This window comes from Mastigoproctus giganteus, chromosome 12 (assembly GCF_048544385.1).
Source record: "Mastigoproctus giganteus isolate SK-2022 chromosome 12, ASM4854438v1, whole genome shotgun sequence".
Lineage (NCBI taxonomy): Eukaryota > Metazoa > Arthropoda > Arachnida > Uropygi > Thelyphonidae > Mastigoproctus > Mastigoproctus giganteus.
In genome coordinates this window covers 138884090-138900280 of record NC_143586.1, presented here as the reverse complement: position 1 = coordinate 138900280, position 16191 = coordinate 138884090, and the positions used below count along the sequence as shown (strand labels likewise).

At 37.7% G+C, this 16191-nt stretch overlaps 1 protein-coding gene across 2 annotated transcripts in view; it reads right to left on the bottom strand.

Annotated features, from left to right (window-relative positions):
• Positions 1-16191, bottom strand: part of LOC150077455 (PHD finger protein 21A-like) — a 177478-nt gene that overhangs the window by 36583 nt on the left and 124704 nt on the right. For both annotated transcript variants that reach the window (XM_090386114.1, XM_090386115.1), the window contains 2 exons: positions 11663-11873; positions 665-921 (listed from right to left, as the gene is read on the bottom strand). In XM_090386114.1, coding sequence (XP_090242240.1) covers positions 665-921; positions 11663-11873 — 468 coding nt within the window. The remainder of the gene's footprint in view (positions 1-664; positions 922-11662; positions 11874-16191) is intronic.

Here is a 16191-nt window from a genome sequence, read left to right as displayed (position 1 = left end):
AAGTAACTTAAACCCAAATTACGTGGCACCCCTGGAACGTTATTGTGGCACTGTAAGGTGCCGCGGCACCCCGGTTGAAAACCACTGTACTAGAAGAACACTAAAATTAAGGGTATGTAAATTTTAACCAATATTTTACAAAGAGAGAGAGAGAGAGAGAGAGAGAGAGAGAGAGAGAGAGAGAGAGAGAGAGAGAGAGAGAGAGAGAGAGAGAGAGAGAGATACACTAGCAAGCAGTTTTTCAACCTTCTACTTCTGATGATTCTTCTTGAGAAAAACAAACATTATTGGCTGTTTCTGTCTCAAAGCCCCCCCCCCAACATTATTAAAAAAAAAGCTTAGTTATAGCATTTTTTAACTCATTATGGTAGCTTGTTACTACTCCATGATATGCTTCCCTACAGCATTATCAACTTTCTATGGTTCTCAAAATTCAGATTGCAGCATTCTCTTCCAAGAGTCACAAACTAACATTTGAGAACCATTCTGCCAGATTAAAACCACTGTTCATTACAATATGAGCAGTATAAATTGAAGTATTAATAGTCATGGTCATGATAATAATGGCTAAAGCAGTATTAGGAGCACAGCAGTAGCTGCTAATATACTTGGAATATGAGAAAATATCTATTTATAAACGTTTAACAGACCAATAATACCTTACCTTTTCATCTTTAAGATAACTGTGCTGTTTATGAACACCATTTACTACAGTAGTAGTGGTAGTAGCAGTTGAAGTATTACTAGGACTGATAGTGGTGGTGATTATTGTTGTAGCAGTATTGGCAGCAACAGTGGTAGCGGATAAGGTAACAGCACTAGGTGAAGGTACTACAGTACTAGAAGCTGTGATGGTAGTGGTATTAGCTGATGCTACTGCTATATTTGGACTGGTAGGCTTTGAATCAAGTCGTGGTCGTCCTATAAAGAAAAAAAAACATTGTGATTCAAATGAATATCTTATAATTAATTGGATAATTGTTATTACAATTTATACAGCACATGCAGTAGTATACCTATAGAAATTTGGCCAGAAACTTGCAATTTACATGTTATAGGGGCTGAAAAATCTGGAATAACTCATGGGAGAGAACTTTACTCCATCCACCTGAGATCATATAAATATATGACTTGATTGAAAAGACCATTAAGAATTCCTCCAGTCTAACAGGATTTGAATCCAAACCTCTTCAAGAGAGTAACAAGTGGCAAAAAATTCCACTATACTGTCACAGAGGATACTTAATGAGATGTGGCTATAAATAAACTGTTGCAATAAAATAAATATAATGAAATGTTTCATACTTTACAAGTTATCACCATAAAAATAATTGCCTTGGAGTAGAGACACTGTTCCATACATTTCTTCCAAGCACAGAAATATTTCTGAAAGTCATCTTCTGTAAACCCTTTTAACATTTTAGGGTTTTTTTTTTTTTTTTTCCCTGAATGTCTACAATGGACTGAAAATGGGTCCCCTTAAGCTCACTTAAGTATAAAAGTAGCAGTTATAGATTGCAGACTAGTTTTTACTTACTGTAGGTTTCTGTTAATTGTTAAATTGTTTGCAGCCAACCATGCATTTTTCTTCTCTGCTACTTGTCTTATCAGTGCATCTGACATCCACCTAGGTCTAAACCTTAAATATTATCCCTTATTTGGTATAAAAAATCTTAGTTGTTACTATGATTACTTCCCCGAATGCTTCTCACTTAGAATTTCCAATTGGTCCCACTGAAAGGAATTTATAAACTAAGACCTTTAGAGTTGCTTTTATGATAGGAAAACCCATTCCATCAACGGGTTTTCCTATCATAACTGAAACCCGACAGCAAAACTGAAATGGTCAGTTAGAGGTGAGCGCCGGGTCTGACGACTCGTACAGGTGCTTATCTTTAAGCAGACCTCAAATAAATATGTTATGATCACTGCCACCCAGTGCTTCTTTTATCTGTAGATACTTAATGCATCAAGAGCCATGCAGATAATCAAGTTAACAATACTGCTTTTTGTGTTGCCTCTGTAACATGCTGTACAGAAAACAATCACCCCATAACTCCAAATGTCTTGCTACTGTAAAGTAAAGTGCAACCATTATCAACCCACTGCAGGATGGAAGCCTCCTCAACAATTCATGTTGAGGGAAATGGACCATAATCTGCCACGCTGGTCCAGTGCGGGTTGGCAGATCGACCATATTCAGCAGCCAGGGGCTTGAACCCTGGTCTACTCAAACAGCGTGTGCTACTGCACCCCCGCTTCTGCCCACTCGGCTACGGAGGCCTTGCTACTGTATGAATGATCAACTCACAAATTCCAGTCAATATGTATGCACTCAAAATCTCCTATTATAGGACATGATTTTTACACATCGGGCTTCAAGGCCAAATCACGTTTTCAGGAGCTCAGATATTTCTGTTCAAACAGAAATTTCGCTAAACGTGACTGCGTAGAGGAAAATGCTAATAGAAAATTATATTACAAGTAAAAAATGCTGTTTTGAGTGCACAAGTAAGAATATCCGAAAACAAATAACAACATCGAGGACGCTGCTCCTGTGCCTATTCCGAAGCACCTTCCACTTCGACCAGCTACTTGGCATACTCACCGCAAATGTCCAGTCACATATACACTCAAAAATGGCCAAAGGAGGAAAATAGACTAGCAGTATTATAATTAACAAATTTAGAGGATTTCAATTTGTACAACTCATAACAATTTCTTACAAGTTCAATTTTTAGGTTGAGAAGTAGTTTTTTGTTGTTATTAAATTTAATTAAAAATTTTGTTTTGTATTTTGACAGAATAAATCCTTATTCAAAATTAAACTTACGGTTTTTAAATTTTCCTTAAACATACAACTAATTTTTCCTTAGCGCTGAATGAATTTCGAAATTGCAAATTTTGCCCTTGTACATCATCCTTAATTAGATTAAATAGGAAATTAAATTCTTCTTTATTCATCCATAAATACTACTTAAAACGATTTTTATCTTCCAAGTCCTCCAGTAAATGATGGAATTCACCCATTTCTGTTCTCTTCCAGTTTGTTGTGTTTATAACCATTATATCCATTGTAATTTATATCCACAGCTCACTCTCTTTTATTTTCTTGGCTATAAGAAAAGCACATGCATTTTCTAAACCTTCTTCAAAATCTGAAGAAGAGGATGAACTGTGGCAATTCATTTCGCTTCAGCTTTCCTCAAAGAGACTAACACATATACAATGTTACAGTTGGATTGCCAGATGTACTCTATTTCGGGGTATAATACCCTTTTTTGGAATTATATTTCCAAGATACCCCTTTTTTAAAATTTAAATAGTGTATTTTGGAAAAAAAAACAAAAATCATAAAACACCCTGTTTAGATGATTATTTAGGAAGAAAGAATTAACTGACGATAAAGTTGTTGAAATGTACCCTTAAAGACTCAAAAAACGACATTCTATTGTATTTACAAAGAGGGTTATAGAATATTTATATGATTACTTTGTAACATTCTACTTGACTTCTTTTTTTATTTCATTGTAATGTTTTAAGGCTCAGGCAACAAACTTTTTTTTTATTATTTAAAATTCCCAATATCAATATAGATTTTCTATATGAAGAATACGTTCTGTTGAAATCATTCCATAAAAATATTGAGACAAAAGACCTCAAAAATACCACAGATATTTGGATAAATTTTTTAAATGCATACGAAGTACATAATACAGAAAAAATTATTAATTTGTTTTTGCTTTGCCTCACTCAAATGCAATGAGTGAGCAAGTATTTAGCTTAATGTTTAACACACAGAAAAAGGATAGAAACAAATTAGACCTAGAGAATGTTGAAGGATAACTGTTGGTGAAAACCAATTTCAATACGTCATTCAAAGAATTTTACATATATGTGCTAAAAAAAATGAAAAACTGTTAAAGAAAATTCACTCAAATGAAAAAGTATTCCTAGGTAAATATTTTATTTTTGATAAAATAAATCAGGTTTATTGAATATGTATTGTAAACAATTCATCAACATCAGCTATTTTCAATCCACTGCAGGATAAAGGCCTCTCCAGCAACTCTCCAAATGTAAACAATTATGTGAAACATTTGATGTTAACATTTACAAAAGTTTCCTTTAACTCTTTCAATAAAATTTTCCGAATTAAACAAATTAAAGCACAGACTATAATTCGATTAATTTTATTAAAATTTGATATTAAAATTGTTAATTGTTTTTTAAGATATAATGCGAGTGCCCCAAAATGAGGAATGAATACCCCCAAACATAAGCATGAGTACCCAAAGATCAAATTTTTAATCTGGTCACCCTACGTTACAGTGATGCTTCTTCTACAGCCGACTTCACAGTTTACACTAAACAGTGACATGACAAGAGTCCCATGATGTGATAGTATGTTTCCGCCTTAATAGTAGAGGCATGTGATGCAAGAAAGAAAGCTTATAGAGCATCAGAAGAAGAAGAAGAAGAAGAAGAAAAAAAACATTTCACATATCCATTCCTTCTAAACATTTGTCCAGTTCCTCCTTGAATTTATTTAAACTATCAACTTCCACATCGACAGATGGAAGTTTATTCCAGCAATGAATTACTTGCTGGCTAAAGGCAAATTTCTGCACATCTATTCTATTCTATAACTGTCTTTCCTTAATTTGAATTTATGCCCCCTCAGGTTCGTAATCTGAGCAATAGGAAGAATTCTATCAGAATCGAGCCTGCTCAACTCATTCAAGGCCTTATATTCAAGGCTGATGAGATTCTCCCTCTTGCCCAGATTAATTGCCTGAGGGGACATAAATTCAAACTGAGATCAGGTGCCTAGTCTCCAGACACTGCACTTTGCAGAACTTCTGACTTTCTTGGTAAGACTATGCCTTCGTTCCCCACACCAATCTTGATATCTTTCTCTATACTTACTAAAATGAGGTCTCAGACCTGTATGCAGTACTCAAGGTGTGGCCTGACTATTACCTTATACAAAGGGATAATCACATCCTTTTCCCTACTAGCAAATTCCTGTATATTACTGACAATACCCCATGATCTGCTCTGGCAGCCTATGTGCATTGCACTGAAAATTTCATACCTGAGTGCACAATTACTTCCAGCATTTTTTTTATTTTCTACCATCCTAATTGTAGTACCACACAGTTGGTACGTTTCTCTGGGGTTACTCCTACCCATATGCAGTACTTTGCATTTGTCAATGTTAAACTTCAGTTGCCACTTCTCAAGCCCATCTGCCCAACTTTCCTAAATCCTGTTGTAGTAGCACACTGCCATCACTGTCATTAACCACCCTGTCAGCCTTTCTATCATCTGCAAACTTCAACATTAAGCCCAATATACCTTCATCAATATCACTGATAAATATACAAAACAACAGTGGGCCTAACATCGAACCCTGGGGGGCTCCACTAGTAATATTAGTTCACGAAGAGCAGCATCCATTGATTACCACTCTGTCTTCTCCCACTGAACCATCCTTTTATCTATTGTAGCAACTTGTCCTTAATACCATACTGCTCCAATTTGTACAGTAGTCTTCCATGAGCAACAGTGCCAATAGCTTTCCTGAAATCCAAATATATGATATCAAAATTATTTCTTGCATCCAGTTCCTTTGTAACCACATCTTGTCTAGATGATCCTGCAATGCATCTTTAACTAGTGACTCCATTATTTTACCCGGAACAGAAGTTAAACTAACTGGTCTGTAATTACTCGTGTCACCCTTCGATCCCCCTTTGTGAATTGGGGATACATTTGCACATCTCCAGTCCGTGGGAACTTCCCCCGAGTCCAAGGATGCTCTCATAATTATGGCTAAGGGTTTGCTTAGTTGCTTTGCCGCCTCCTTTAATATAACTGGATAGATCTCATCCACCCCAGGTGCTTTTCTTATGTTTAACTTCAACAATTTCTCCTCCACTTTGCTTTCAGTTATTACAAAATCATTAAGTATCCTGCTACAATTTGATAACCTTCTGCCATTTTCAAACCTTAATAACTCCTCATGTGTGAATGTAGATGCAATATACTCATTCAGTTTGTTTGCTATCTGAGCAGGATCATCAACAGTCGAACCATCGATGTCAAGTGGACCAATCAGATTCATCCCCTTCCTTTTAGAGTTTATATAAGTAAAGAAATCCTTGCTATTTTTCTTAGCATCTTTTGCCAAGGATTTCTCGTAATCTGCCTTCGCCTGCCTAACCTCCTTTGTGACCTGATTACAGACTAGCTTATATCTGCCATAGGCTTCTGAGTCGCTTGATAATTTATATGCATCCCATGCATTTTTCTTCTCTGTTACAAGTCTCATTAGTTCATTAGATAACCATTTAGGCCTAAACCTTGAACAATATTTCTTAATAGGTATGAAACTTTTAGTAGCTTCCACGATTAATTCCTTGAATGCTTCCCACTTAGAATTTACTGTTGGTAACATCGTCAGTTTATCCCAGTGTACAGAATTTAAAAACTGTCGGAGACCACTGTACTCACCTTTACGGAAGCAAAAACCCTTTCCTTTACCCCTGATGGTAATTAAATCTTTAAGTAAATCCCACATCAGTACACTGTGATCACTGCCACCTAGTGGTTCCTTTATCTGCAAATTCTTAATACACGAATGATCACTGCTGATAACCAGATCAAGAATATTACTTTCTCTGGTTGCCTCTCGAACAATCTTGGAACCCATCGTGTGGAGACCTTAGACATGTGCCGATGGTCATGTAAAATGCTGTGAGCACTCCCATAACTAATTCCCACTGCATTTGGGATGAAATGAATTGTCATACGTCTATCACTCAGCACCAGCTGCTCAACCTTTGTAACCATCTCACTGTCTGTAGATGTTGATGGCCTTGCTTCTCTTGGCTCATCAAAGACACTTGTATGACACAAACTCCCATTTCCACTTTCTTACAGTGTCCTAGGAAGGACAATTCTGCCCATACACAGCTTTCATTTCTTTGTCAATTTCCTGAACTTTCTTACCCTGCAAATGCAGGAACCTGATCACTACTCGATACTCCATTTTGTCAACCACATTCCTCCTTCCTCAGATTCCGGGCTCCATCTGTATGATCACCTAGATTGGCCCCTTATAGTATTAGATACCGAAGCTGAAGCTGCAGATGAACTTAACAGTTACTTTGCATCGATATTTACAGAAGAAAAACCCTTTGTGTCAATGAGAAATTATGGAAGTGAAGTTGAAAAAAATGTAATTAATGACATTAAAATGTCATATGATTATTTAATGAAAAAACTTGCCAGCCTACAGGCCAGTAATACTCCTGGGATTGATGGCATATACCCTATAATCTTAAAGGAGGTGGCAAATGAGTGCATTCAATTATCGGGGCTAATTGTGACAGCATCACTGGACTCCGGAGTGATTCCATTGGATTGGAAAAGTACCAATGTATCTGATACATAAGAGCAGTTCTAAGAGTAAAGTTGGAAATTACCGGCCGGTCAGTCAAACTTCAGTCGTAGGGCAAATCATGGAGGCAATGATCAAGGGTGAAATTCAGGATCATTTAGATAGAAATGGAATTCTGAAGGATACTCACCATGGTTTGGTAAAGGGAAAATCATATTTAACTAACTGGTAAGCTACTTTGACAGGGTCACTCAAGAGCTGGACTTAAAGAATAATTTCGACATTGCTTATTTGGATTTCAGCAAAGCATTTGACTCAGCCCCACATGAGCAGTTGCTTTATAAGCTGGAACAGTTAGAATCACAGGGAAAATCCTTAGATGAATAGCTGTGATAAATGATTATTCTTCAGATTGGGTTGATAGTAGTTAACCCCAAGCTTGTAGCCGTGAGGGTATTGTGTATGGCATGTGCGTTTTGTATGCAATAAAGAGTTCTTCTTCTTATTCTAGTAGTAGTGGCATGTGATGCAAGAAAGCAAATGTATGAGCTTATGCAGCATCAGCAAAAAAAAAAAAAAAAATCACACCATTCCCTCAAAATGCCTGTCCAGTTCCTCCTTAAATTTATTTAACCTATCAACTTCCACAACGACAGATGGAAGTTTGTTCCAGCAATTAACCACCCGCTGGCTAAAGGCAAATTTCTGCACATCTATTCTACATTTGTCTTTTCTTAATTTGAATTTATGCCCCCTTAGGTTCGTAATCTGAACAAGTGGAAGGATCCCATCAGAATTCAGCATGCTCAACCCGTTCAAGGCCTTATACACCTCAATCAGATCACCGCACAGGTGCCTAGTCTCCAGCCACTGCAATTTGCATAACTTAAGCCTCTCTTCGTAAGAGGATCCCTTCATTCTCCTCACCAATCTTGTTGCTCTTCTCTGTACATGCTCAAGCAAATCTACATCCTTCCTACAATGAGGCCTCCAGACCTGTATGCAGTACTCAAGATGTGGCCTGACCATTGCCTTATACAGAGGGACAATCACCTCCTTTTCCCTGCTAGCAAAATTCCTGTATATCATTGACAACACCCCATGACCTGCCCTGGCAGCCGTATGCATTGCCCAGAAAACTTCATATCTGACTGCACAATTACTCCCAGGTCTTTTTCATTTTCTACCACCTTAAGTGTAGAACCACCCAGTTGGTACATTTCTCTGGGGTTACTTCTACCTATATGCAGTCCTTTGCATTTGTCAAGGTTAAACTTCAGTTGCCACTTCTTAGCCCATCTACCCAAATTATATAGATCCTACTGCAGTAGCACACTGCCATTACTGTCATTAACAACCCTGCCAACCTTTGTATCATCTGCAAACTTTGACATTAAGCCTGATATACCTTCATCAATATCATTGATAAATATACAAAACAACAGTGGACCTAACACCGAACCCTGTGGGACTCCACTAATAACATTAGTCGACGAAGAGCAGCACCCACTGATTACCACTCTCTGTCTTCTTCCACTCAACCATCCTTTTATGCATTGTAGCAACTTACCCTTAATACCATTCTGCTCCAATTTGTACAATAGTCTTCCATGCGCAACAGTGTCAAAAGCTTTCCTGAAATCCAAATATATGATATCAAAATTATTTTTTGCATCCAGTTCCCTTTGTAACCACATCATAATAACCAATCACATTTGTTAGAAAAGACTTTCCCTCAACAAACCCATGCTGTGTTTGAATTACTTCTGCAGTCTTGTCTAGATGATTCTGCAATGCATCTTTAACCAGTGACTCCATTATTTTAGCCGGAACAGAAGTTAAACTAACTGGTCTGTAATTACTCGTGTCACCTTTCGATTCCCCTTTGTGAATTAGGGATACATTTGCACATCTCCAGTCTTGATATAAGAAGTGGGCTCCCCACTTCTTATATCAGTCAGTATTATGACCACTGTAGTTTTTGATTTTCATAAATGACATTGATGAAGGGATAGAGGGCATGATGTCTAAATTTTCAGATGATGTAAAGATTGGTAGAGTAGTTAATAATCACTGCCAAGCAGAGCTTCTTCAGAGTGACACAGATAGGCTTCAGGGATGGTAAAAAAAATGGCAGCTATGCTTTATTCTGTAAAGTGTAAAGTCCTGGGGAACAGTAACCCCAAAATAACTTGGTGAGTTCAACTAAAGCCAGTAGTGGAGGAAAGGAACTTGGGTGTTATGATACAGTCAGACACAAAGTTCTCTGAGCATTGTAGTCAGGTTGCAAGGAAGGCCCATGGTGTCCTATCAATGATTTGTCAAATAATTGCTAGTAGAGATAAGGACGTCATAATCCCATTATATGAAGCTATTGTTAGACCACACTTGGAATATTGTGTTCAAGTATGGAGAATGCACCTAAAGAAAGACATTGTGTCTTGAAAAATGGTCCAAAGACGGGTAACTCACTTGTTGTGATCAGCAAAAGGGCATCCGTATGAGAAAAAACTTCGAATTAGTGGGTTGCACAGCTTGGAAACTAGGCACCTTAGAAGAGACTTGATTGAAGTGTTTAAGGCTCTGAGAGGCAAAAGTAAAATGAATGAGGACAAAATTTCAAGGTTATAAATGACTGTAGAACTACTGGCCATAATTTCAAGTTATGAGGAGAGTTGTTTAGACTGGACTGTAGGGAGTTTTATTTTAGCCAGTTAGTTATAAATTACTGGAATAATTAGAAAGAGGGAGCTGACTCTCTTTAAAAATTACAGCTGTGAATTACAGGCTCCGAAAAAGTGATAAGTGTTTGCCATTTTATTCACTTAACTGTTATTTTATATTGAATTTTATAAATATCCATATAGTTCTAGATATGCTGATTATTTTTATTTTTAATTCAGATAAGAGTTTTTGTAGATTACTATTTAATATACATAAAACCATTGTTTCGTTCGAATCTTGCAGCCATTGTTTTTGTATAGAGTGATAGGGAATTGAAGTTTTCTGGGCAATGCATAAAGGCTGCCAGGGCAGGTCATGAGGTGTTGTCAATGATATACAGGAATTTTGCTAGCAGGGAAAAGGAGGTGGATTGTCCCTCTGTATAAGGCAATGGTCAGGCCAAACCTTGAGTACTGCGTGCAGGTCAAGAGGCCTCATTTTAGGAAGGATGTAGCATGAGCGTGTACAGAGAAGGGCAACAAGATTGGTGAGAGTAATGAAGGGATCCGCTTACCAGGAATTCTGCAAATTGCAGCAGCTGGAGACTAGGCACCTGCGAAGTGATCTGATTGAGGTGTATAAGGCCTTGAGTGGGTTGAACACACTGATTTTTTTGGGATTCTTCCACTTGTTCAGATTATGAACCTAAGGAGGCATAAATTGAAATTGAGAAAGGACAGATGTAGAATAGATGTGTGGAAATATGCCTTTAGCCAGCAGGCGGTTAATTGCTGGAATAAACTTCCATCTGTCGTGGAAGTTGATAGGTTAAATAAATTTAAGGAGGAACTGGACAAACATTTGGAAGGGATTTTTTTTTTTTTTTTTTATGGCTGATGCTGCATAAGCTCATACACTTGCTTTCTTGCGTCACATGCCACTACTACTACGACTACTACATGGGCGGTTGAAGCTGACAGTATGGGTAAATTCAAAGGTCAGCTGGATAATTACCTATGGGAGGAAGGAAACGCATAGATTGTCTATTTCCTTTTCTCTTATTAATTATTTATATTTTTAAAATTTTCTTCTTATTATCATTATTTTATTTTTTTGGCTGGTGCAGCATAAGCCATAGGCTATTTCACACCATGTGGTCATTACTAATACTAATACTAAATGTCTTGGAAACTAAAACTAAATGTCTTGGAAAATGCTCAGACTTTTATGTAAATCTGCGATAAATATTATTCTTAATTTCTAGGAAACTTGAAATCACTTAAGTTTCCTATATCATAAGTAAATCGGAAATTAAAACAGGTAAACTTTTTCTGCAACAATCATGTCTCCAGAAATTTCACATTTCCATCATTGTTTGCTTGACAGTTATTGGCTATATTTAATATTTTTAATATAAAACTAAAGATGAGACAAGTAGGATGCCGTAACTCACTCTACTGTGAGTGGCGGTTTCCTATTCTCCACAGCTGGAGGATAGGGAGGATTTATGTTACTTGGCTTGTCAGCTTGCTGAATGCCTGATTACAGATAATGAGAACTACCATCAGTGTTTCAAAACTTACTACTTACCCCGAGGTCGTTTAACTGGAGGTGCTGACGAATGCATTGAGCTTTGAGCTGCAGCAGCAGCTGCTGCAGCAATACGTGACTTTTCCTCCAAAGCAGCATTAGAAAATTGTGGGTTGGCCGTAGTCCGTCGTTTTCGTTCTACTTTCTTATTACAAAGTTCAGAAAGCGAATCTTTACTAACCAGACCTAGTGCTGCCATAAATTCTTTCTTCTATTAAAAAAAAAAAAAAAAAAAAAAGTTGTTTTCAGTACTAAACAAATGCAACAATAATTATAGCCTCAAAAAATGAATAAAAAAGAATGGTCAGATTATATAAATATACAACTATTATTATTAAAGATTTTATTATCAAAAATTTCCATTGTTTGTGCAACTTATTACTATGTTACATGATAATGAGTTTGTTTTTGAATACTTTAAATATGAGTAAATTTAAAAAATAAATTACAGCAACTGGTAACTAGCTACTCAAAAGTTGAGGTTGTTAAGTAACTTCCTGCCTATGAGATCTCAGTGTTCTAAACAATATAACAAGTTTTTAATGTTTACTCCACTACTCATTTGTAAATGCAATATCTTGCTCTATATTAATCCTTTGTTATGTGTACAGCATCGTGTCACTACCCTATGTATTTCAGTTTTTTGCATAGAAATAAGTTCTAGCCATGGACATCTTGTATCAAAGATAAGAAATTTCCATGGTAAACTTGCATATGATATCGTCAAGGATTACTTAATTAAAATGAATCATCTATTTGAAACATCATATAAAAAAATTACATACATAGCCATATAGGGCACAAAAAAAATGAAGGTGGTCTTGTTATAAACTATCATATCAACAAGTTGGTATAAGTGTGCACACACAGATACAGTTTCCTTAAAAACTGTCATCCACTGACATTATTTTAAATGAACAACTGTTTTATCATGACAGAAATACAATATTTTTAGCTGCCATTATACAGTAAAATCTAATTCTTTACTGTAACTAGGAGAGAATGAAGGGCATAGAGAACTTGTTAATGCAATGCCCAGGCGCCTCCGTAGCCAGGTGGGAAGGAGCAGCAGTGCGTAGCACACGCTTCTTGATTAGACCGGGGTTCGAGCCCGTCACCACCAAATACGGAGGATGCGGAAAGGTCAGAGAATGACCACCGCATATCCCGGAGCAATATGGCCTTAGTTGCTAATGCTCCTAAAAACCAAACAACAACAATGCAATGCCCAACACAGTTGTTGTTGTTTTATGGTGCAAGGACGACCTAGGCCATATTGCACTAATCAACGTTATGAATGTTACACATGCATAATGACTGTTATGATATCAGTCAAAAATGGTGATATAATTTTATTTGTTTAATAAAGTGAAAAAATTCCAACAGATTAGCATCATTACCTATGATGTGGTAGAGTGTCAGGGGTTCTTTAAGATTTGGAAGAAAGCTAAATGAGACTTGGCAGACAGTGGTTACAAAGTACACTCAACAAGAATATGTTTCATTGTAAGAGGAGAGTTGCACTGTGTGCATTGGAGGATCATTACCTGTGAGGAAATAAAGAAATTTTTATTGCAATAATAATAATGATACAATTCGATAGATTGCAATGTTGCCCTTCACGGCCACAAGGCCAGGGGTTAACAGTAATAATACAATATAAATAGGGAACATTGATATATAAAACATAGGAAATGCATATGCGGAAGTACAATTCCAAACTCCAAGTATCATACAGTTATTTACAATACAATATATAAAGAAGATATTGGCGGAAACAGATAATTTCATATACATATAGTAGTATAAACAGGCAACGTTCTTTGCACTGAACAGAAGCAGTTAGTCCATCATTACTAACTGTCACACTGAAGAGTTAGTATGTCGTCTTCATATATCAGGTGGTATTGATGGCTTGCAGCATTAAGATGAGCTTCGAGGAGAAGGATCAGGGACAGGGAAGTACAATTCAAGGATGCGACATCTGTATTCCCTGTCAGAAGCGAACTTGTTAAGGTCAGCATCCAAGGACTGGGCACACGAAAGTAGCTGAAAAGGCAGAAACCTATCAGATAGGTGGAGACGGCTGTGATGTGGGCATAGAGTTGGAGTCGCTCTGAGGGAAGACTGAGGGATTCTCCATGAGCACAGGTCCCAGAATGATGGTGCCGAAATCTCGCCAACCATCATTTTGATAGTCGTGGTAAGACGTTTCACCCAAATCAGCGTGGGGAGCCTGTGAATCTGAATCAAGCTGGCCATTTCAGTTGTCCTTAGCTGTGGGGGAAGTTTGTGTTTTTTTATGGCCCATTTTAAGAGCCAGTACTCAGCAGAAAAAAGTGGCCTGATTGTGCTAGTGGCAACTGATGCCCATATCTCTGCAGCATATAACAGCGGAGAGTATACAGTGGTTTTTATATATTTTCTAGTAGTTGTTACTTCATTTATATAATGTAGATGCTGTTTGGCAATCCATCGGAGTCGAGCTGCCAGGGTGAGGAGCTTGTCTATATGGTAACTGAAGCAGAGCTTAGGATCAAACACAACCCCGAGATCAGTATGCTTATTGACGATGGGAATTGGAGAATTACACAGAATGGGCTGAATATAAGAAGGCGTTTTCTTTAAAGAGAATATCATAAATTCAGATTTCTCTGGGTTTATTTTTAATCTGAACTGGTTGAGGTAGTTTTCAATTTCCGTCAGTGTATTATTAATTGATCCTGTTATCATGAGAAGATCATCGTATGGAGACATCGGTGTGACGAGCTTTATATCATCTGCATAACATAAGATATCATACCTGGACTCAACAAGTGGAGAGATAAGTGCTGTGAACAAGAGCCCAGATAAGACACCACCCTGTGGCACGCCTGAAGAGATACTTCGCTCATATATGTGCCCATGGACAATAAGCTGGATTATTCTGTTTCGAAGGAGTGACGTGAGGAACTGTAGAGTGTCTCCCTTGATCTGGTAGTGGTCAGAAAGTAGCTTCAGCATTGCAGGAACGTTTATAGAGTCGAAAGCTGCTTCAAGGTCTACATAGGTGACTGCAAGCTCTGCTTGGGATTCAAATGCAGAGAGGATAGAGCTGGTGGTGGCTAAGTGGATCTATGAGGAAGGGAGTAATGGATTTGAGGAGGCTGATGTGGAAGAAGTTGTTTAGTTAGAACGGGGAGAAGTACCTTCTCAAGGAGCTTTAGAAGACTTGAGGCATTGGAGATTGGCCGGTAATGCTTAAGAAGTGAAGGAGATTGAGTTTTGGGGACAGGCTTCACAAGGTAGATATTCCACTGCTGGGGAAAGAAGTGGGTTGACAAAACAGCATTAAAAATAGTTAGAAGGGGATCCAAAATATATGGGCTGAGACATTTAATAATGAATTGGGGGAATTCCATCAGCACCTGCTGTCGCAGAAGCTGATGTAGAATTAATGGCAGCAATAAGCTGTTCCCTGGAGATTGATACTGCCGACAGAGTGTTAGGCGGGATTCTGGTTGTTGGAGTATGAAGATCAGGACATTGTTCCGTGTTCGAAGCAAATCTAGATATGAAGTCAAGCCACTGGTCAGGTTCAAGATTTTGGGGGAAATCAGAAGGCCGCTCAGAGTAGGGACATTTTCCGCTACGAAGGGTTCTATCCATATAATGCTTAATTGCTTTTGACTTCTGCTTATTAAATGTTGCGCGAGCTTTGGAGTAGGCTATCCTGTCATGGATACTGTGCGACTGCTTCCACATTTTGTGCAGATGATGCTTTAACTTGAAGCTCATGTTAAGAGGAGGAGTCCACCATGCTCCGGACCGAGGCATGATGGAAATTCTTTTTGATGCTGCAAATGTCGCAATAGTCTTAAGCCAGTTAGTCAGCAAATTCACTGCAATTTCTAGGTCACAATTTTCTAAGACTGTCCATGGGATGACAGAGGCAGCCTCAACACATTTAGAAATACTCAAAAACCTGGGACTTACTATTACTTTGGTATTAGTCGAATTCACAATATTGAAGTTTGGAGCAGGTATGTATAAAAGAACTCCAATTGGCTTGTGGTCCGAATTGAAATAAGTCTCTGGCAGGTAATCAGGTGTGCAGGGAAAAGAAGCAAGGATGAGATCTAATTGGTTGTTACCTCTTGTCGGGAGATCGTTGATCATTTGTAACCCTGTACAAGGTGGGTAAGTTGACTGTGGCCAATTCACGCTCTGGTTAAGATTACCTTCCTCCCTTCTGTTTACATGGAAGCTGGAAGATAACTGCGATTCAGGTTTTATTTGGAGGATTTTATTATGCATTTGGGCTTGCCATTGAATTGTCCATTGTTCCCTACATATTCTTCGTATATTACTTTTGTAGTCAAGATATGGAATATAATACTGTGATAATTCTCTGTTGGATGAATGCTTAGCGGCATAGTCCACTCATTTGTTTCCTGGTATCCCAGCATGGAATCCAACACAGCCACAAGTATTTAACACATGGCCATGTATCAGATGTGATTAAAAATAAAATTTACACTATTTCTTTT